The sequence below is a fragment of the Parasteatoda tepidariorum genome, chromosome 9 (assembly GCF_982258835.1).
Source record: "Parasteatoda tepidariorum strain Cologne lab strain chromosome 9, Ptep-v5.0, whole genome shotgun sequence".
Taxonomy (NCBI): Eukaryota; Metazoa; Arthropoda; class Arachnida; order Araneae; family Theridiidae; genus Parasteatoda; species Parasteatoda tepidariorum.
This window is the reverse complement of record NC_141763.1, coordinates 74,537,242-74,561,221: the sequence shown is the minus strand read 5'-3', so window position 1 is coordinate 74,561,221 and position 23,980 is coordinate 74,537,242. Positions and strand designations below refer to the sequence as shown.

The window sequence follows — 23,980 nt, the reverse complement described above, 5'->3', positions numbered from 1 at the left end:
AGATAAAGATAAATTTGTAAACAAAAGCAAAAAAGTAGAAAATATGAAGGAAAAAGAAGAAGAAGAATATTAAAATTTGGGAAGGAATACGAAAGTAGGAGAAAAACTGGAAAAAACAGAAAATGGATAGTGTCAAAACAAGGGACATGTAAAGTGTTTCTTAGTTTTCGTCTTTCAGTGCATTTTTTAAAAATTTTAATCTAAAATAAAGTAAACATTTATGCTTATTAAGAGGTTCAAATTAATGTTTGAATGGAAATTAAACAGAATCTCTAACGAAATTTAATAAATCTCTAAAGAGAAACATGTGATGAGAAATATCAAAACCAGTTTGATTGCTTGAGGTAACTTTGTGTTTCTAATGACGTCTTTTGCGTTTCCCCGTTTTTATGTTACCCCGGTAATCAAACAAGTTTTTAAAACTCCGTTCGAAGTAGAGTTTCGGTGGATTACTATTCATTATTATTATTATTATTATTATTATTATTAAGTATTGTTTTAAGCCTTAATTTTCGATTCTTAACGTGAATACTTTCATGTCTTTACTTTTGAATAGAATTCTAAAATATGTATATTTTAAAAGCGGTACTTAAGGAACACCCTGAATAAAGAAAGGCATTCAAAAAAGGTAGAAAAGAAAAATGAATGATAAAACAAAACGGATGGATTATTGGAGAACAAAAAAGAAGGAATGAAACAGAAGTGGAAAAAAATGGCAACAAGAGAGACGCGAAGATCGTAAGTAAGTTAAAAACTAAGTAAGGATGTGCAATTTCTACTCATTTATTTTTCAACTGAAAACACTTAATATTTAAATATATTTTTATTATTTTATAAGTTTTTTCGTAGGAGGTAATTTAATTTTTAATAACATTTTTATGCATCTTAAGTCTTTTTAATTCGCTGTACATTTGTGAGGCTTCTCTTCGGATTTAATAAAGTACACAAAAGTTACGTTACATAATATTTACAGCTAATTAAATTATAAGTCTCTTTTTTCATAACTAGTTACAAGCTTAAACTCTTTTTTTTCCAGTTATGTTCATAAAATTCATTTTGAAATGAGATTATCTGTTCAATCATATTTAGGGAGCTTAAATACAAAATCTATCAATAAACTAGGAGAAAGTGAGAGACTAACGTTTATCTTTAAATGAGATTTTATTTAAGTGAATAAAATATATCAGGATATTTTTAAATGGTTTTTTAAACAACTTTTTTATAATTCAGAAAAGTAGTTACTAAGATTAGCTATGGTTCAAAAGATTATATATTTTTCTATTTTAAAAAAAGTAGGAAAGAAAAGGAACTGTTTTTAACTTAATAATTTTTGTCCAGAAAAAATAGATTTGCTTAATTTGTTTTTAACATTCATTTTTATGCGTGGTTTTTTTCTTTAGTATTGAATTAAATGCGAAATCATGTAAAAATTCTAATATAAACAAGTTAGCCTACTGGGAATTAAAGTTGTTAAGTGATTTTCAAATAGAAACTTTTTGTAAAGTTCTGTTGCAAATAAAGGAGTTCTTTGATATATATTTTTTAAAAAAACATTACCAAGTAATGCTATTAATGTAACCGTTATCTTTGGCAATATTTTAAAAAGGGAAAATGGATAACAAAATTAAAAGAAAGGAAAATGTAAAATAAAATGATATTGTAAATGCATTTGAACCGCTAGGGATAATATAGTGATAAGCCATGCTTTAATCGGAAGTGACATTTTTATATTAAACTGATATTCAGTATTGTTTCCAGGTAGGGTTGTAGCACATAGCAGAGAAAACTGTGACGTACGTCGCAGGACAATCTTAGTTAGAGCCCTGAATTAGACAGGTCATCTATTTTTGCTTCAAAGAGCTAACATAAGCACAATACTAACATAACGTTAACTTGCGAACTTTTTTGCTCCAATATTGCTTGATAGGTCAGCTCTGATAGTATAGGAGCCTTAATCTTAGTCTCTATCAACAATACTCTTTTCTATATTGTTAATAATTTTTGTTTCATTACGTAGGCCTGCAAACACAGTTTTATATTTCACTAATTAACATTACTATTTTTTTGATAATTTAGTTGGCAAAAGAAAATTATTCATCATTCAAAACAATTAAAAAATTTAACTATTGATAGTTATTTGATTATTTTTGAGGATACCTGAGGATTTGTAATTATCAAAAGTCTGGTTACTGAATCATAATTATACTGAATAATAATGTATAATTTTTCTTCTTCCATCAGTTCTCAGAATTTTCACTAAAGGTCAGCACAGTACTCAGATACTCCGGAATTTTCACTAGATGGCGACACAATATTCAAATGATCCTTACTGTTTCACGAAACCGCGATGTTTTCTCAAAAAATGCTCTGCTGAATTATTTGAAAAGTGTGGCATATAAATAATTATGTATGCTTCATGTTCTTCAATTTTAAGAATGCTTTATTTTCTTGGACTCACAAATAATTTCAAGTTTAAAAAAAAGGTTATAAGGTAAAACAAGGAGGTTATGGAAAACGCTGCTTCATTAACTTCCCGTTAATCTCATGGCATTTCAGTTTACAAAATATTATGGAAAAATCCTGATTTGGGCACTAAAGTAGCAAAAGATCCTTAGCCATAGGAGAGAGAATAACTTTGTGAACCTTTACGAACTCTCTGAAAATGTGTCAAAGGTTGTGAGAACAACTCTTGGCTTCCTAATCGATGCAGACAGCATGTGATTGGAAGGTGTGTAAACTCTATCCTTCTGTATTTGTTCCAGACATATAGATTAAACCTTATCCCCTACGTTAGTTAGAATACCTTATGTACAACAGACTGGCTTAAGTTAACTTATGTTCCCAAACAGGTATATATGTTTGATAAATTAGTGAGTTAGTATAGAACTAAACATATGTGGTTATGTTACTTAGCTCTAAATTGACTGATATTCTAAAACAGTAAAGATTTTTTTTTTAAAAAAAAGTTCAGTTTTATTAAGCTTATTTTAGTGCTCTATAATCATGCATTTTTTCTTCTGTTCGCGTCAATGAAAGACTTTTTATGATGCATTATTGTTTTATATCATAGCTGGAACTAATCTGGTTATGTTAATTAGTTCAAAAAATATTGATATTCTAAAATAATAAAGATTTAAGAAAAAGTTTTAGTTTACCAAATATGTATATAAGTTTGATAAATTATCGAGCTAGTATAGAACTAAGCATATGTGGTTATGTTAATTAGCTGTAAATTGACTGATGTTATAAAATAATAAAGGCATTTTTAAAAATGTTCAGTTTTATTAAGCTTGATTTAGTGCTCTATAAACATTTATTTTTTCTTTTATTCACGTCATTGAAAGGCTTTTTATAATGTATTATTGTTTTATATCATAGCTAAAACTAATCTGGTTATGTTAATTAGCTCTGAAATTATTGATATTCTAAGATAATAAAGATTTGAGAAAAATATTTAGTTTACCAAACATATAAAACAAGCGGATATATATGTTTGATAAATAATTAAGCTTGTATAGAACTAAACATATGTGTTTATGTTAAATAGTTCTAAATTGACTGATATTCTAAAATAATAAAGATTTTTTTTAAAAAAGTTCAGTTTTATTAAGCTTATAGTGCTCTATAAGCATTTATTTTTTCTTTTATTTACATCATTGAAGGAGTATTTATAATGTATTATTTTTCATATCATAGCTAGAACTAATGTGGTTAGATTAAATAGGTCTAAAATGATAGATGTTCTAAAATAAAGAAAATTTTAGATTTAAGAAAATTTTTTAATTTACCAAACAGGTATGTATGTTTGATAAATTATTGAGCTTGTACAGAATTAAAAATATGCTTGACTCACTTCACCTGATTCACTTCATTGAGAGGCGCGAGGTCATTCCTTTGAGCCACTGCGGCTCAGATGTTTTATTATGAACAAATTCAAATAGCGAGATTTTAGCTTCAATATAGTATCAATTTAACAATAAAGTCGAATCCCAGTTTTATTGATGCGATATCAAAAACTGGATGCTAATAAATAAGAACAAGTATAGCAAATAATTATGAAAAGGAAAAGGTGAAGTTAGCATCACAAAAACAAAAATTTCAACTAACGGCTTATAACTGTTTATGATGAGGGTGAAAACGGAGAAAACCTTTTTGTCAACAAAATGGTTTTAAATGTTAGATATACGGAGAAATTCCAAAAAAAAACATTGGGTATTTTTTACAGTGCGTGTGAAAATTTTGAAGAAATCGTTTAAAGCTCTGATAGGGGTTTGTAGAATTGGCTGACAAAGAATTTGAATATGAAGATCTACAATTGCAGAAAAAAAAAATGTTATTTATCAGAGACTGATCCATCACCTGGAAAAAAACAACAAACTCAGCGACTGCCAATTTGGCTTCAGAGAAGGCAGATCGACTGAGTCGGCTCTAAAAACTGTAATTAGCGAGGCCAAAACAGCCAAAAAGAATAAAAATTGTAAACGGCAATACTATAAATCTCTAATATCGATCGACATCAAGGGCGCCTTTGACTCCATACAGTGGACACACATAATACACAGATTAAATTCTATAAACTGTCCGACTCAGCTCACAAACATAATCAACAGCTACCTCTCACACAGGTCAGTTGAGTTCAACGGTGGTACCGATATAACTAAAATCGATATCTACAAGGGTTGTCCACAGGGCTCCTGCCTAGGACCCCTACTATGGCTTATCATTGCGGATATCTTTTTACAACAGTTCAAACACGACCATGTTAAAACACAAGCTTTTGTAGATGACTACAGCTTCATTGTCTCAGGCAAAACAAGGAAACACCTAGAATCAAATGCTAATGAGGCAATGACACAATTCAGCAACTTTTGTAAGGCACAAAGCCTAAAGCTGTCAATTAACAAGTGTAACTACATCACTTTTAATAATCCTTTCAAGCAGAGACAACCAATAATCAAAATAGACGGTAACGCAATAAAACCGGTAAATCACATCAAATACCTAGGTATAGTATTGGATCATCATCTAAACTACCTAGAACACATTAAATCACTAAGAACAAGAGCCACAACACTACACAACAATCTCATAAAACTAGCCCCAAGGACCTGGGGCATTAATACTAAAATGCTCAAGCATTGGTACAAGACTGTAGCAGAAAAGGCCTTTACGTACGCTGCAGCAGCTTGGGGTACGGAACTAAATAAAACCGCGATCAAAGAACTGCACAAGGTGCAGCGGCCCCTACTAGTCAGAATAACAAGATCATTCAAAACAGCACCCACACCAGGTCTGAATGTTCTGGCAGGTTTACCGCCATTGCACCTGCAAATCCAAAAAGAAGCACTACTAGCTAACACACTAAGATTCAATCAAGAAAACACACAATACAATATAAAAGCGGGTGATTATCAACAAAAGATAAAAACACATATGGTCCACCCGGCCCATAAGACTAGCCATAAATACACTAACCTACCAACAAGTACTAGTACTAGCAAAACAACGACGGTACAAATCTACACCGATGGCTCCAAAACAGACAATGGCGTGGGAGCTGCATTCTGTGTTTACCACAACAACCAACATACAGATACATACAAATTTACGTTAAAACAAGAAAACACAGTGTTTCAAGCAGAGGTTTTAGCCATCAAAGAAGCCATCAATTGGTTAGAGACACACAGCTGCAAAGATGCAACAATTTTCACAGACAGTCTGGCTAGTATACACGCTATTAGAAAAACGAAACAAAAAGACCCACACGTGGCAACAACACAAAGACAACTAGAACACCTAGTCAGAAAATGCAACACACAAATACACTGGGTGGCAGCGCACACAGGTAACATAGGCAATGAAGCAGCGGATTTAGCGGCTAAAGACGCAGCAGCAGGTCACGGGATTCCCAGCGGTGTTCTGCTTCCACCATCGAGCCTGAGAAATAAACTTAAAAACATCACACAAAAACTTTGGCAAGCATACTGGGACGAAAATGAAAAAGGCTATACAACAAAATCATATTATCCTAAAGTAGACACAGACCGACTCATAGGCCATCCAGCAGCAATACAATTCCTTACAGGACATGGCTTCTTCCCCTCATTCTTACACAGGATGCAGCGAATAAACACAGACACATGCCCATGCGATGACACAGGTACCCCAAGTCACTACCTACATGACTGCCCACTAACTGAATCATACCACCTCAAAAAACCCAATGAACAAGGCAGAACGATATTTGCAGACAGTTTCAAAAACAAGCATATTATGCAAAAACTAATAAATATTCTAGCCATAACCAGAAACATCACAGACAATATGTCATAAACCTTATAATAACTTAATAAATAATACTGGCAGACTTAGTAAAAATACTGGCAGCAAATACAATGTTGAGGTGTCAGGGCTCCAGGCAAACCATTGCTGCAGCATAAAAACACACTCTGGCCCCACCCCTGACCAGCAAGCATTTGGCAGGCAGTCAGTCAACACAAGCTGTTGTCCGTGAGGCAAATAAAATTTAAAAGAAAAATAATAATAAATAAATAAATAAAAAAAAAAAAAAAAAAAAAAAAAAAAAAAAAAACTTAAGCTCGATCCACACAAACAAGAGATGGCTTAACTGTCTATAAACGCACACACAATAAAAAACAGTAATCTATATCATGATCCGCTAAAACACTGCCTCAACTACTACTCATAAGAAAAATAGGTAAAACACGCAACACAACATAAACAAAACATACATACCACACAAGCCTCACCACTGACCCTGCTCCCAGTCCCTGGGGACAGACAGTGAGTCCGGAGCTTTTCAGCTACCCGTGATGGCCATTTATGTTAAATGTTAAAAAAAAAAAAAAAAAAAAAAAAAAAAAATTAAAAATTAAAAATTAAAAAAAAAAAAAAAAAAAAAATACCTGTGACGTGGCTAGCTATTTTATATTGTACTGTTGTACTGTTATTGTCGATGTACATTCTTTGTGGCTGTAATGTAACGCTGCTAGTTATCTATGTAAAATTAAATTGTCTCTACTAGGCCGGGATAGCCTGGTCAGTGGGGTGCCGGGCCCATGTCCAAGAGTTCGTGGGTACGGTCCCTGCTGGTCGAAGACTCCCCGTGTAGTAAATGGTGACTGATGCACGTTAAATCTGTCGAGTCTCAAAGTCCTCCATGTTCCCATAACAAATCAATACCTCTGGGGGTACCGATACAGAAGTTTCCTTGTCTTCTGGATTGGTTCAAAATTACAAGGCTACGGCGTTGAACATTTGTAGTCGTAAACCCAAAAATTGGGTCGACTGTTCAACGGCGGTCATAAAATAAAATAAATTGCAGAAAATGACTAAAGTCAAATAAGAATGACTTTAGAAACAAAGAAAAGAACGAGTTAAAATAAAACAGCCCGTGATCGGACATGAGAGACGAAGGTTGAGTTTGGTGTATTTAGAAGGTTTGATAGTTTTATGGAAGAAAATGATGTTAATTATTATTATGTAGTTATAATTTGAGATGCTCACAATTCAAAATTATCTTTGAATAATTTTTTTTAATTTTATAATCAGAATTTAGTCATTTTGTTCAAAATATTTTCTAATATCATATTTAAATTCAGAGAGCATGCAACCAATAGGAAAATGTTGTATTCTCAATTTCATTTGGTGGGCATAGAAGGGTTATCTAATTAATAGTTGTTTAAACTTACTAAAAAACTTTTTTTAACTGAGTAGTATTAGTATACTAAGTTTGTTTCCTTATATAAGATGGTCTATAAGTATAAAAAAACTTTACAAAAAAAACCCCCCATATTTTTTAGCTTTTATGTGAACCTTGTTTTCACCTTTTTTTAAATTCTAGCTTTTTCTAGGCTATAGAATGCAATATTCTGTTTGTATTAAAAACTTAATGATCAGGCCAAACTTTAAATTTTTAAAGAAAGTATATAAAAGCGTTTACAAATAAACCTTGTTTCAGTAATGGTCCTTCTTGTAATTATTAATACAATTTTGTACAATGTAAGTATTGTAATTATTGCAATCAATTAAAAAAAACCTGTGAAAAATTTAATTTTTTACGAAAAAAAAACAGTTTCAATTATGTCAAGTTGATTAAAATTATAGAATTACTGAATTACAGAAGGATTCAAACATTGGAATGAAAATATTGAAATAAATTTATAAGAAATGCCCTGACATAAATATAAATATGTTCTTCATTCTTAAAGTTAGAATTTATTTGCTACATTTAAAAGAAAATTAATATTTAATCAAAGAAACGTTTGCGCAAATTAGTTTGAAAATAATATATATATATATATATATATATATATATATATATATATATATATATATATATATATATATATATATATATATATATATATATATATATATATATATATATATATATATATATTAAAAATATATTAAAAAACACTATTATATTTATTTCAGAAAGTATTATTTAATGTATATGCGTCACCCTAGATTAAGGAAAAAAAAATAATTGAGCATCAAAATACCTGAAGCGTAACTCAACAGACTATCAAATACGTTTTAATTTAGTATCGTTTTCCTTCTAGAAGAATTGTGTTCTAAAAGAAAATCGATGTAACTGAATTAAGTAACTAGGTTTTCAACGTAAGCAGCAACATACTAATGACTTTAACAAAAACTAATTCAAAAGAAATCTTGAAAACAATAAAAAAAAGTTACTACTAATGTGATTATTGGGCTCAACTGATCTTCTAATACTATTTAACTAAATAAACGAACCATGAGGTTCACTCCTGCTAAGTTTGTGCACCTAAATGCTTTAAGTGAGGTAAAATTTTTTTTATAAGAGGTGTTTTTTGAAACTGTCAAGAAAAGTTATTATTCAATTTAACTAACTATAAAATCAATGCATGCTACTTACGGAAATTTAATATTGTTCAGCTACAACTTAAAAATATTTAATATATTGTAATTGCATAGGAGCATAAGCAATGTACTGCAAAAAGTATTATTCTTAAAAACTGAAAGTTTCTGGTGATTCAGATTGGAAAAGAAAGTCTCAAACTCAACAAAAGTTTTAGAATTTGTTTACTGTTTTTGATTTTGAATTTCCCTGTTTTCACGGCAGAAATGAAAGCGAGTTTTTTGACCCTCTAAGCAATGTAGTCAACTTAATAAATTTTAGTTGTATTTATGCCTGATTTTTCGTAATTTTAAGTAGGATTCCGTTCCTATGAAAAGAAGAATAAAATTGATTCTAATTAGAAAACGATTTCTTAAGAAGTAGTAATTATAATCTTTATTTCAATTTACAAGATATAAAATACCTCTCGAGCAATATTAAGTACCGCAGACTTTTTTAAAACGTAAACAAAATGTTTACGTTTTTAAAAAAAAACATTAATAAATGTTTTTTTTCTTTTTTTCAAATATATATATATATATATATATATATATATATATATATATATATATATATATATATATATATATATATATATATATATATATATATATATATATATATATATATTATTAATCTAATCAAAATGCTTTCTCACACTTTTGAATTCACATCTTGCCCTTAAATCTATTTTTGGCTCATTTATGCATTAATTAAAAGCAGGACATTTTTCCCTTCAATATTCGTGGGAATCACTCGATCTATTTCATAAACAAATAGTAATTTCTAAGATTTCCCTCTTTTCCCTAAATAGAGACATTTACGGATTTTACTTTGCAAGATTTTTCCTAACATATAATAATTACTGTCTAATAATTAATAAATAAATTTTGCACCCTCCTTCCCTGCCTAAGACCTGTTTTAATCCTTCCACTCGGCAACGACGTTAAATATATATATATATATATATATATATATATATATATATATATATATATATATATATATATATATATATATATATATATATATATATATATATATATATATATATATATATATATATACAGTAGGGAACCGATTATCCGGAACGATCGGGACCATCGCTATTCCGGATAACTGATTTTTCCGGTTTTCTGAATCGCTACAAAAAGCTGTTTTTTTCATTGTTAAACCCAACTAAAAAAATTAATTTTTTTGGAAATAATCTTAAAAAGAAGAAAAAACAATGAAGTAATACACTAATGATTATTTCCAAAATGATAGTAAGGTAAACATGTTTCAAAAAAAGAAAGAAAAATCCTAAAATCTTATGAGGAAAAAAAAAATTATTTTAAAAATGGCGGTAAAATTTATCGAATTTCGTTCCGGTTTTTTGGTTTTCCGGTTTTCTGATTTCCGGATAACAGGTTCTGTACTGTATATATGTATATACAGTCAAACTTACTTATAACGAGCGTGAAGGAGCCTCATCATTTGCTTGTTATTGCTAAATTTTATGCATATTAATGAAATACACATTTTTCTGTAAATTATGTAAACAGAAGAGAAAAATTTAATTTTTTTAAAAATCAAAGAAGTAGTCACGTTTACTATAAATTTTAAAACTTTTATACGCAGGTTTGATGAATGAATAATGCATAATAAATCCAAAAATCATATTTAAAAACTTGCCACTGGCAGAAGAAACAATTGTGATCATTTCATGGATATCCAAATTCATACCACAACAACACATTGTTTAAACTCTACATGTACTCGAAAAGAGATTAAAAACTAAACTAAATAAAAAGGTTCACCAATATGCCACAACATCAAAGACATTTATTCTAATCAATATGTTTGTTTTATAAGATTAGATTTTGAGAAATATAGATCTCACAGTTAGCAGTTGCTTCGAGGAATGCATTTTTGGAAAAATGTAAAATGTTATTAGCTTATGCGTTTTGTGTTAGAAGTGATTCTATAAATTAAAGATGAAGGAGTCATTAAAGTTTATTCTTTGATATGCTAGCTTTATCAGAAATATTCCGTTTTATCTGTCTTTGATGATAAATACTGCATCGGAATAAATTTTAATGAAAATATTTCGCTTTGATAAGGAATAAAATATGTAAGGAATTTATGATAGGGAAAGCTTTCACTTGATTTTAAAATATTTCAAATATCAGTTGCGCCTTGATGATTTATGTAAAAAAAATTGTTTTAATAACTTTTTTGCTTTTTATAAGTCAGATGTAAGATTTTCAAATGTTAAGAGTGAGAGTATAATATTATTTTAGAGTTTAAGAATTATCACCTTCATAACTAAAGTTGAGATTGTAGGGTGGAATTTATTTAACTTAATTTTTTTGTTCATAGTTGCCTTTCTTGTTTATATTGCATGAGCTTTACACATTTGGCCAAGTAGACAAACACGCATTAGCAAAGAGTTTTCACAATATTTTTGCGTAAAAAGAAATTGTTTTTCCCTTTAAGCCGTGAAAATAATCCCTATTAAAACAATTACACTTCACTCATCATGGAATAGTCCCCAACGTTTCGTTTCAGGGCTTTATACTTAAACGCTTATGCTACACTGCGAACATTTTTTAAGAATCCAAACACAAAACAATTGCAAATTTAATTAATTAAAAATTAAATTTCATTTCATTTTTAAGTGTAAATTTAATTACACAACTTTTGGTTGAAAACTTGTAATCTTGGAAGGAGCTATGCCCCTTCATTTATTAAATGAAAGGAGGCTAAAGCTCCCTCTGCCCCTTGTTTCCATGGTCCCTCCATCTACTCCAACACTGTGGTGTTTATACTTCTTTCTCTTCCATCAGCATGACATCGTAGTACAGGCCGTCTCAAATTGTCGTCTACATCTGGCTCAATAAAACACTAGGTTTCTCCATTCATTGATCCCCATGGTTTTTAAGTTATTTTTCCCTTAGAATCAATCCATCCCTCCTTTAGCGTTTGGTCTCTCCTTCTTTTCTGTTGAGTGTTTATACAGGGTGATTAGAAAATGACTTTACCGACATATGGCACTCTGGTGAGTACACTGTTGGAGTTGTCAAAATGAAATTTTGTAGAATCATTTTAAAAACGATTGAGTAGCTCATACGACTACAGTTACAGTGTCAAAAATTTGACATTTTTGAAAGGCAGTGCCTACTTTTCATTGATCAGAACGTGGTTCTTACAGTAAAAAACTGGAATGATATTTCTAGAAGAAGAAATTGCTACGTTAGGCCTTTGACAAGTGTCATCATTTTTCGTGACTACTAACCGAAAAATTAGTAAGCTAAAAATCTAAAAAAAACAAAGAAGAAATTACGGACGAAAGCGAGGGTGAACATGCACAAACTAATGAAACATAAAATGCTTTCTTCGTGATCTCTTCTCTATTTTTGAAGAGTATTATCCCACTATTTTCACGTTTGTAGTCACAAAAAATGGTCACGCTTGGCAATGGCCTAGTCTCGCAAATTTTTGCACGGAAAATTTCATTCCAACTTATTTTTAAGTTGTTTCTTCTAGTTTCGATCAAAAAAAGTGTTTGCTACCATTCGAAAATTTTCAAAGTTTTGTCAATGTAACTGTAAACGTGAGAGCTGCGCAATCATTTTTTTACATAATTCACAAGCGCATAGATCATACAAAATTTTAACTCAACCACAGATGTGCTTTATTTTGGTGTTCTACAGAGAACGGTGTCTTAATGATAAGTCCCATTTCGAGATCCAGTACTAGTGAACTAAGGCAAATGTTTTCAAAATAGCAAGAATTCATATCAAATTATGATTAGACCTTAAGAATATGATAATTGATCATTTTACAATTTGAGATTTTTTGTATCTATTTACATAATTTACATGTAGTGGTGGGTAAAACATTTTAAACTCTAATTTATTAAAATATTAAAAACATTACTTCTGTTACCACCAAGAAAAAAAAACTACAAAACCATGAAAAGTCTATAGTCGTCTTAGGGTATGATCTGAGGTTGATGCCAACAAGCGAACAAGGACCACCGCAAATACCAACGTTGTAAAAATGACGCATTGGAACATGATGTTTTTCAACGGTAAAGGAAAACTTGAAAAGTTAAATTACAGATTTAAGCTGGTTTCTGATCCATTTTGCTCTATATGTCGAGGCCAATTTGTAATGGACGTTAGCCACGTTCTTCTTTGCAGTGCTTTTCCTGGAGCAACTATCTCTGACCGATACTGGGGAGCTAGGTGTCAAATGAGAAAATGACTGTTTCTAATTTTTATATCCTTGTTCTCTTGAAACATGTTATTTTTTTATCCCGTGTCAATCCCCTCTGCCATTAGAAATTTAAAAATAAGTTTTCAAACTTTCTCTTGAATTAGTAATCCACATTGAAAGTCATTTGACTCTATATAAATAGAAAAGTTCACAAAGTAATTCGATTTTGCCAAAATGGTCCGAAAATCATACCTGTTTCTCTAAAACGTTTTTGAAAAGGTAATACTATATAGGTAACATTAATCTTTTTTATTTATTTATTTATACTTTATATGTAAAAGATTAATTTTCGAAATTTAATGAATAAAACAAAAACAAATACATCATCTTATAAAACAAAAACATCATCTATGAAAATTTATTTAATTTTATGTACTTCTCCAATTATTTATTCTTCAAAATAAGGTATAAATTGAAATAGCAAAGAAAAATTTTTCTAATGAATCTTAATATGTTTAAGATAAACTGTGTTCAGTTTCACATATACCAAAATACATTATCTATAATTAGTTCTGAAAAGTGCAAACGATAATGCTAAGTTCTCAAATCGCATTTTTAAATCGTATCAAACATTGAAAGTAATTTGACTCGGCGTAATTAAAAAAGTCTTTCATTCCACAAAGTAATGACATTTTGACAAATTAGTCCGAAAATCGTACCAGTTTCTCTAAAATTTTTTGAAAAAGTAATATAATAATGGCAACATTATTCCTTTTATTTATTTATAGTTTGTATAAAAAAACGAATTTCAGAAATTTTATGAATTTTGTTAAATAAGATGTTTTTCCATCATTTTTTAAACAACTAAAATAATTTAAACTATATATAGATAAAACAAAAACATCATATATGAATATTTATTTAATTTTATATACTTCTCCAACTATTCATTCTTCAAAATAAATTCCAAAGAAAACATTTTATAATGAATCTCAATATGTTTAAAATAAACTGTATTCAGTTTCACATATACCAAAACACATTATCAATAATTAGTTCAGAAAAGTGTAAGCGGTAATGCAAAGTTTTCAAAACGTTCTTTTGGATTAGTAACCCACATTGAAAGTCATTTGACTCGGCATAATTAGAAAAGTCGTTCATTCCACAAAGTAATTAGATTTTGACAAATTAGTCCCGAAATCATACCTGTATTTCTAAAACTTTTTTGAATAGGTACTTTAATTTGAGATACGAATCTTTCTTTTCAAATGAGCTCATCGAGTCATATGAAATCTCAAAACTGTAGCTCTCGTTATAAGCTCGTTGCTTTTAAGAGATATTTAGTCAATTCATAATTAGATCATTTAAGACGTTTTGAAATTCTAATTAAATAGTGAAGATTTCCCCCCTTGTGTAATGAAGCAAGTACTTGGTTGTGTATAAAAGTCGTAATTGTGTCTTAAAATTGGATTTTTTTTAATTAATGGACTTAAAATGAGATCCATCTTAATTTTCATATTAGAATTATTTCTTTTATATAACATGTATATAAATTTATAAGTTTATATAGTTATATGGTACTGGTTAAATCATTGCAAAAAATTTGCCTTATTTTTTTAATAATTTAAGGACATGATGCGAAACAAGATTTAAACAATCTTTAAACATGTTTTATTACCATACTTTTGTTACATTAGCCCTTTTGAATTTGATAGAAAAATGGTCTCAGTAAATTGAAACATTTACATACTGAGAAATAAATGTGATCAAAGATACCAGAATATGGTAATATTTACCGAATTTCTGGCTCTATGAGGACACCAAAAAGTACGGTGATTTTACCGAAAATTAACTAGAAAATATAAATATTTTATAACATATAATAAAATTTGTTAAATGCATTAATTTTATCATGGTTTCTTAGAGTATGGCATAAAAATAATTTACTCGCTCAAATTTATTTAGAATTTTTTTTTCATTACATGTGTAATAAGAACTATAATTTCGAAATTCCAAATTTTTGGTGAACCGTTACCACATGAACGGAAAAATCACCAAATGAATGATTTAAATACCTTATATTTTGGTTTTATTAACCAGAATTATGGTTTTTTCCAGAAATGTCATTACCATACAGTACGATACACTGTTAAAATTTTCATCTCAAAATTATGGTAAGATAACTGGCAGAAGTCTGTTATTCAATTAATCTTAAAGTTTACGGTAAAGAACATTTTTTACCATTACGGTTTTGAAACCGTTTATAACTAGTATGGTTAATAATATAAATACAGAACTATACGGTTTTTAATCATTTACAATTAACATGGTTTGAAAAGATCAACTGGAGAGCATGCTTTTCATTAGATAATAGACATTGCAGTTAGATTGCAGTTTACCAAGAGGAAATATTGTGATTTTAACGTTGGAACTCAAACTGCGTTCTGCTTGTCATCGATTAGCCCTCACGGCTACAATATGTACTCTGCTGCAAGGAACTTTATTAACTTCTTTCTGCTGAAAGAAGTTAATAAACGTTTTTCTCACAGTTAAAAGTTTAAATACCAGCTCATTCGTGTTATTTGACTGTTTAGTTTGAATATAGTAAAATAACAATTAAATAAATTGTTATTTAAAAATTTTTTTTCTAGAAATTTCTAATAATGTAATTTTACCGGAATTCTTTCGCCATGTAGGACTGACGTTTTGGTTCACTGTGTGAAACTATACTGCTTTTAAACTATTATCTTAAAAGCAAGTGATACTACTAAGTTAGTTATCAATGTAGTTAAAAAAGCAAAGTTTTAGAAATTTCCTAACTTGTCTTCGCGAAAAACATGCATATAAATGAAATTCTACTTTTTTCTCTCAGTCTGTGATTCAAAACATGTGTGATATAATCATAAACACTCATGAAAAATTGTAGACAATTATTATAAAAACAACATTAAGGTGGTGTAAATTGCGAAACAATCTGATTTTAAGATAAATGCATTTACAGACCTAAAATCATTGGTCTATCCTCTGTTATTCCCTTGTACAAAACTGCGATAACTTTGCAAATAATTAGAGTACAAACGAAAGCGAAGCATTTTAGAAAGCTAATAGTTCATGAATTCTAAATTTATAAAAAACCCAATTTCAAAATTTTTGCCCTAAATCATGTTTTTGCCCTAGTCAGATAACTTAATACACACATAAAACACTTTTAATATTGTAAAATAAATATTAAAAGAATAAAAATATTTAATTTAAATTCTTTTGATGATTCGAATTCTATAGAAATCGAAGAGCAGCTTTAGTATTCAATATATTTAATTCTGTTGTTAGTTTTAATGGGTAGACATTAAAATTCTTAATGACGGAATAAATTATCTGAAGAACTTATGTTATTTTAATTCGAAGAACAACTGAAAAACATGTCTATAGGGTATCCTTCTGAAGAATTTATCGTTCTTATTCTTAATGACGAAGTACAACGAACTAATTAAAACTGTTATTGCAAAACTTTCAGTGAAGATGTTTTAGAGAATTATTTTAATTACATCCAGAACATATCAAGATATAAGAAATTTCTTCTTAATTTGCACTTAATGACTTTTCCTTCATTAAGTAATGAAGAAGTTGCTGAGTATTGCATAAAATAATTAAAATTAAATGCCTGAAACTGCATTTTTTCTGATATCACTTAAATTATTCTGAAGTACTTGTTAATATTTCTGTAATGGAAATATATTTTTGTTTTGGCGTAATTATAATTTGAAAATGTTTGAACTTTCTTGTACTGCAACGTATTAAATTGTATATATGGTTTAAAATTAATAAATGTTGCTTAAAAGAGTTATCATTTTGGTGCTTTTATTTAGAGTTATGTATTACCCACATCATATATTTTATAAGAAACATGTTTTGCCGCCTACGCAATCCTAAATAATTTTGAAACTTTATTCCGTGCAAACCAATTTTAAAAAGTGCTATATGTTTCTACTAAGTAACTTTGACTTAAATGAAATAATTTGAATATTAATTTTCCACTCGGAGAAAAAATATTCTGGTAAAATTACAGTATTAAATGTTAATGACATTTTTGGTAACCAAATAAACATAATTTCGTTTAATAAAACCAAAATATACGTTATTTAAACCATTCATTTGGTAGTTTTTTGGTTCATATGGTAACGGTTTACCTCATTACCACACATTTAGTAAGAAATACAAAATTGGAAAGTAACTTTAACTAAATATATGGTTTTTATGCCATGCTCTAAGGTATCATGATAAAATTACTAAATTTTGCCACATTTACTCAATTTTATCCCATATTATATAATCATATTTTATTGCTTATTTAACAAAGATCATAACTAAAAAGCTTCGGCAAAAAATTACAAAAATTTCAGAGCTTTTGCTCCAATGAAACCAGAAACAATATAAATGTTACTATATTTTGGTAGATTCAACCAAGCTGTTTTTCTTAGCGCACGTTTTAAACTATATATATATATATATATATATATATATATATATTAGATAAGTTCAAAATGAAGATAAAACAAAGGAAAATTATAGACATATGAAAAAAGGGGGGGGGAATAAAAATGAAAAAAAGAAGCAAACAACTGGAAAAAAAAGGAATTTTTTTTTGAAAAATCCGGAAAATAAAAGATATAATCTTTTTATCAGCCCACACGATTATATCCGCAAAAAAGAGTGCTCCCTTTTTCACATCTCTATAATTTTCTTTTGTTTTATCTTTATTTTGAACTGCAAAAAATTTCTGCAATGCAAAAAGTTTTTTATCCTTCAAAATTTAATACTAGTTTCCGCTTAATGACATGAAAGAACGCTGCTTGACCCTTGCGCGTGGAAACTGGAAATTCAAATGTTAAATGCTCTTTTAAGGGACTCACACACTTATTTTAATGCAATAAATGCTGCATGCTTCTCAGGAATCTAGGTACTTTTTTCTCAATAAGTTTCAAAATTGGTTGCGAATTTCGGCAACTTATGGAGATGCTCATTTGTAAAACTGTAAAACAGTGTTTTCTGCTGCTTGTCTGACCATTTTGAATGTAATATTTGCCCTGGCCTCTGCTAGTTTAGTTGTCAGGCCTAAGTTACACACAAAATATTTGAAAGGAAAGCAATATAAACACAATCAAGTTGCAGGAGGGAAACAAACTGGTTTTGGCGATCTTCGTACCCCCTTCTTCATAGTGATTTGTCAGATTTTAATAATTTTTTTGCTTATTACTTGCTTTAATATTAATTTGCGATTCCTAAAGTGCATAATTTTTCAACTACCGATTGTATTGGATACATTAAGCTCTTAAAATATATTTTTATTTATTGTTTAAAAAATTATAATTTATCTCTTGATGAAACAAAACAACATTATTAACAATTTGATTGCAAAAAACCCACAGCGTGAAAATTTTAAAACATAGGTTAATTTACCAGTTCACTAAAAGCATTGCACTTAAAGAAATGGTGTTTAAAAAAATTGCATGTATGAATACATATTTAAAAAAACGAAGTATTTTAATTCATTTTTGCTTAGAGTTAATTTCATCATAACTCTAGTTAAGTGAATAAAAGAAAGATAATTTAAGTGAAAAAATATTATTAAAACGAAGCCTAAACATCATACGCGTAATCAGATGAAAATTTCCTCAAGCACTTAAGGTCATTTATTTTAATATTCCGTGCGAGAAAACCATTTCTAAGTAAAGAATTTTTCAAGAAAAAAGAACTCTTGAAAATTTTAATTTTCTTCAGCAAGATGATTTAAACTTCTTAGCATTTTGAATAGTGCCCGTCTTTTTAACGCTTTAATTGAACATTTTATTTATCGCTAAATACTACCGTTATTAAAATATTCTCCCTTCTAAAAAACAGTAACTACATTTCATGTTACTTATGCTATTTATTATCCGTATGGAAGCAATAATCTAATATATTATTATTTTTTTTTTTACATAAAATGAATTAAGTGAATTTTTTGCTTTTAACTCAGATAACGGTCAACTGATTTTTCTTAAAACACGAATAAAGTTTATTCTAGATTATGGTTTTTGACGGCAAAAAGTGTTCAATCCACCGGCCATAAAAATAAATTTATACCCGTTAATTTTTTTTTTCTCGTAAAATTTACCACCCCTAACCATAAATCAAAGCTATTCTCGCAAAAGTTATTTTCAATTCGAACTTAAACATTGTTTGAGACTCGATCAATTAATTTGCAGAATCAAGACGAATCGTAGAACGAGGCAAAGTAGTGTAGTGCTGCCATCTATTGAGGAGTGAGAGCGTTGAGTGTTCGTTATCTGAGGTCACCAATAATCAGTTCTCTATTGAGCTAGCTGGGATCGAACCCAAAATATTTGTGTTCGTAGCTGTATTACGTCGGTATAATAAGTTCGTAGCTCTAATACATAAATAAATGTCGAACGCGGAAAATCATCCCTGATTTGGACACTGGTTATTTGTTTATCTTATACACGAATGTTCAGTCTTTTGGTAAATTGCGTGGTTCGAATAAATATTGTTAGTGAGTTCTTAGTAAAGCAGTATGATTGTACAGAAATAAACGAGGGTAGTAGCAATGGTACTTTAAACTTAGAAGAAGATGCAGATACCTCAACATAGAAAGTTACCAGACGATTTAAAATATAGTAAAAGGCTTGAAATATAAAATATTACAAACCTCTTATTGTCTTTTAGATCGCCCATTATTGCAATGTTCAACGGATGATATATTGAAAATAGGAATCAAAAGTTTTACAAGCATCAATAAGGGATTTCATCTCATCAATTATAATAATATCCACTGCAACTCAAAGAAAAACACAGCAGAAAAATATTTTTGACGTTGTATAAATAGCAAATTAAAGTTTTGTTTAGTAATAGGAAAAGTTACGAGATGTGTTGGGTAAATAAGTACAGTTAAAACGGTAGTGTTGCAGTTCCGCACACATGCCAACTGGTCTCTGGTTGAATGTTTGCCCACTGAGGCTATTACAGCATGCCATTACAGCTGATTTACATTGTGCTTACGTGTGCAGGCTACCCATTTTCTACGCTTTTTGTCACAATTTATTCTAGTGGTACATAAATTCATGTTTTAATGTATTATTTATAATTCATTTGAACTTATTTTCCACACCACTACATAAAAGTGAAGTCCGGAATAGCCTGGTCGGTAGGGCACTGGGCCTATGTCCGAGAGTTCGTGGGTTCGAACCCCGCAGGCCGAAGACACCCCGTGTAGTTGGTGACTGATGTACGTTAAAATTCTGTCGAGTCGCAAAGTCCTCCATGTTCCTATAACAAATCAACACATCTGGGGGAACTGGATTGGAGATCGATCGTTCTCTGATTCAGGTCAAAATTACAATCTGTGGATGAATGAATGGGTTCACCTTATAAACAGGTGTGGCGTATCATGTGGCAGAAGTCAAATTCTTGGCCATAGATGGCGCCACTGAAAAACAAGAATAGCACACTCTATTTTAAATTTGCTTGGTTTCAGCAAGCTTGCCCGTGTGGCAAGTGGCATTAGAGCCAACCAACCAACATATAAATGATTTAAAAGCTCATAAGCAACGCTACTTTGTTCTAGATCTTGCGTAGTGATACTTTTAAAATGTTGGCAAAATTTCCAAAAGTTCTGAAAGCTTTGCTTTTCAAATGTCCATCACTCATATTTTGCAAAAAGTGTAGTAGTTGGCAGGCATGCATGTGTTATTGAGTATCCAAAAAATAAGACGATTACCAACCAATGGGGTTTTGTAATACGGTTTATCAAAGTAAAGAATGCTAAGACAGCTGAAATCTATCGCCAACTTCTTGAGATTTATTGTGAAAATGTAATAAGCATTGGCATTGAGAATTTTCGAATTCAATAATGGAAGCACCAATGTTCATAATGATGCCCAGAGTGAATAGCCTTCAATGATGGTTTGGTTGCCAAATTGAAAGAAAATGTCCGTTAAAATAAGCGGTCCACTATAAGATTGCTTTTCTGTGAGTTTACACAAATTTGTAGGAGATTGTAACAAATCTCTCAAAATATCCCTTCTTCACTTCTTTTTTCAAAGAGGGTTTCTTCCGATGACAAATATCTCAACGATTGTAGTAACTAAGCATGAAAATAGTTTCCAAAATGCTCTTTCATGCAAAAAACTTCGTTTAAAAAAAGAATTTTATGCAAGTTTATCCAAGTAGTTACTTAATTTTTGGTCAAGCTTCACACAAATAACCTTCGTTAGAGTCTTTCTTTTTAAATTTTACGAGATTATTGAAATATTTTTATACAGAGAAATGCAAATCTAATCAGTTCAGGGAGGGGAAGAGGAGGAGTAAAAAATCAACTATCACAATTTACTTAATAAAAAGAAAAATCAATGTGAGGGTCAAAAAAAATTCAGAATTGAAATTTTTATATTTTTGGCATTTTTTCATCGTAAGCTACTTATTGCAAAAAATAATTTTTTTTCGAAATTAAAATTTGTTTTATCGGTTTTTTAAAATTCCATTTTACCGTTCATAGTATTAGTAATTGAAAAAAAAATAGTTGTCCTGCCGTTTCTCTCGAAATCTAGCGTGAGATACTTACATTTTTTTTTATTTATTTATTTTCTTACTTGTACGGCAGAATAGGTTCTTAAATTAATATATTAGTTATTTATTATATGTAGCTAGCAATATCTATTACCACAATTAATTAAGCATCACTGCTGTCAATAATAAATTGGCTATATTTTTACGGCTCCCAAAAACGGATAATTACCATCGAATATTTATAAAAGATGACGCTTGTGTAAAATGGAATGATTTCTAAAATGAAGTTTATTATCGGATCAGATCGATTCTGTCTTACAAAGAATTCTGTGAAAGCGTTTTCTGAAAGAAAAAAAAGAAAGAAAAACAGCATACTTCTAATACAACATTTGGGAAGAGTATGTAATGGAAAAAAATAATGAAGAAAACTAAGGAAAGAAATTATAAAGTTATTGTGCATTTATTGGTGAAAAAAAAAATTCTCAAACAAAAATGAGATACTTAATATTGCCCGGGATTTTGTTTATCTTTTTTGTTCAAATATATAAGCATTTTTTAAAGAAAAAAATTCCTTTAACAAGCCAAGACAAGAAAGATTACATCAAAAAGGCGTAACATTCTTCAGAACATTCTCCATTCTATATCGATACGAAGTGTTTATAAGAATACATCTGATGTATCTTCATGCTTGCTCTTGTGCAAGATTATGAGACTTATTGACATACAGTGTTAAAATAATTATTTATAGTTTTGCTTAAATCTTTTTTTTTAATTTTTAATTTTTTAAATAGTTATAAAAGGACCAATTCTTCTTCGAAATACAATCAACAATTAAAGAGCAGATATTACGAATATATTTTTTTTGCAGTTTCATTATTCATTAGTATTTGTACTTATTACTTATTTCATATTTCGTATATTACAAGAAACGTAGATAAGCAAAATGTTGAAGACAATAAACTATATTTAATAAATTATCAAGAACTCAGTTTATATTTGCATTTATTTTATGAAACATATATATGATTTACATACTACTTGTTTTGATGTAATATTTATGATACTATTAAGCATTATGTTATTAAGTATTATGTTATTATTAGGTATTATATTATTATATATAATATTTATATGTAATTTCGTAATTTATAATATTATAAGATAGTTTAATGAATAGTATCAAATGAAATATTGTAATTTATATACAATATTTATTACATTAGAATTATTACTTTATTTTTTTCAATGTGATATTTGATAAAAATTTTATCTAAGTCAATATACTTATATATATATATATATATATATATAATAAATAAATAAATACAAGAAAACACTAAGAAAGTTAAGAAAAACAATAAGTAACATTTATTGCGCTTAAGCTGCAAGTAAACAGCACTCATTAGATAAGTTCAAAATGAAGAATAAAACAAAGAAAAATTATTTTTCATATGTCTATAATTTTTCTTTGTTTTATTCTTCATTTTGAACTTATATATATATATATATATATATATATATATATATATATATATATATATATATATATATATATATATATATATATATATATATATATATATATATATATATATATATATATATATATATATATATATATATATATCTTATAAATGCGTGGGAAAGAAAAATAAATATTTAATTTCTGCTTTGTACGTTACTGCATTTCATACAGAATGATGCATAAAGAAAGTGGTACAGAGTGATTTTTAAAAGATGATTTTCTTATATATTTCTCAACAGTTTTATTATCTCGTAAATTAGTTTGATGTCTAATAAATGGATGGCAGCACGAGTTGCATAGACCATCACCTATAAAAATCATCTTAAATAAATTTGCTATGCTTGATACGTTTTAAAAATTTGAATGTAAGATTTCAAAAAAAAAAAAAAAAAAAAAGGCTACAGAAAAGAGGCATTTTTGCTATTCAGGGAGTAAATAAAATCGCTTACAGAATTATATGTACTGATTATAATAATTTACCTTCTAACGAATGAGAAGCGTTTGACTTCTCGGATTCACAAATCAGGATATAGCAGTTTCGTATGCGAATGCTAATCCAGATGCACTGTAGCTATCAACAACTATATTATTTATGATATGTATTATAATAGTAATTCGGTTCACTTAGATTACTTACACTCTAACCGAAATTCCATTCTATATTTGGAATGCTTGTCACTGCATGCCCACTCCTTTCGACATGTTTATTCATAGAAGCGAATGATGTTCCATTGTGATGGTCCTCGTCAAATTAAATGACTGACTAGTTGACATTCGTAAGCATT

At 29.1% G+C, this 23,980-nt stretch overlaps 1 protein-coding gene across 1 annotated transcript; it reads left to right on the top strand.

Moving 5' to 3' along the window:
- Window positions 1-645: 645 nt before the first annotated feature.
- Window positions 646-6,333, top strand: LOC147804251 (uncharacterized). Its single transcript, XM_087151474.1, has 2 exons — window positions 646-738; window positions 4,345-6,333. The coding sequence occupies exons 1-2, from the start codon at window positions 646-648 to the stop codon at window positions 6,331-6,333; spliced, it is 2,082 nt and encodes a 693-aa protein (XP_087007600.1).
- The last annotated feature ends 17,647 nt before the right edge of the window (window positions 6,334-23,980 follow it).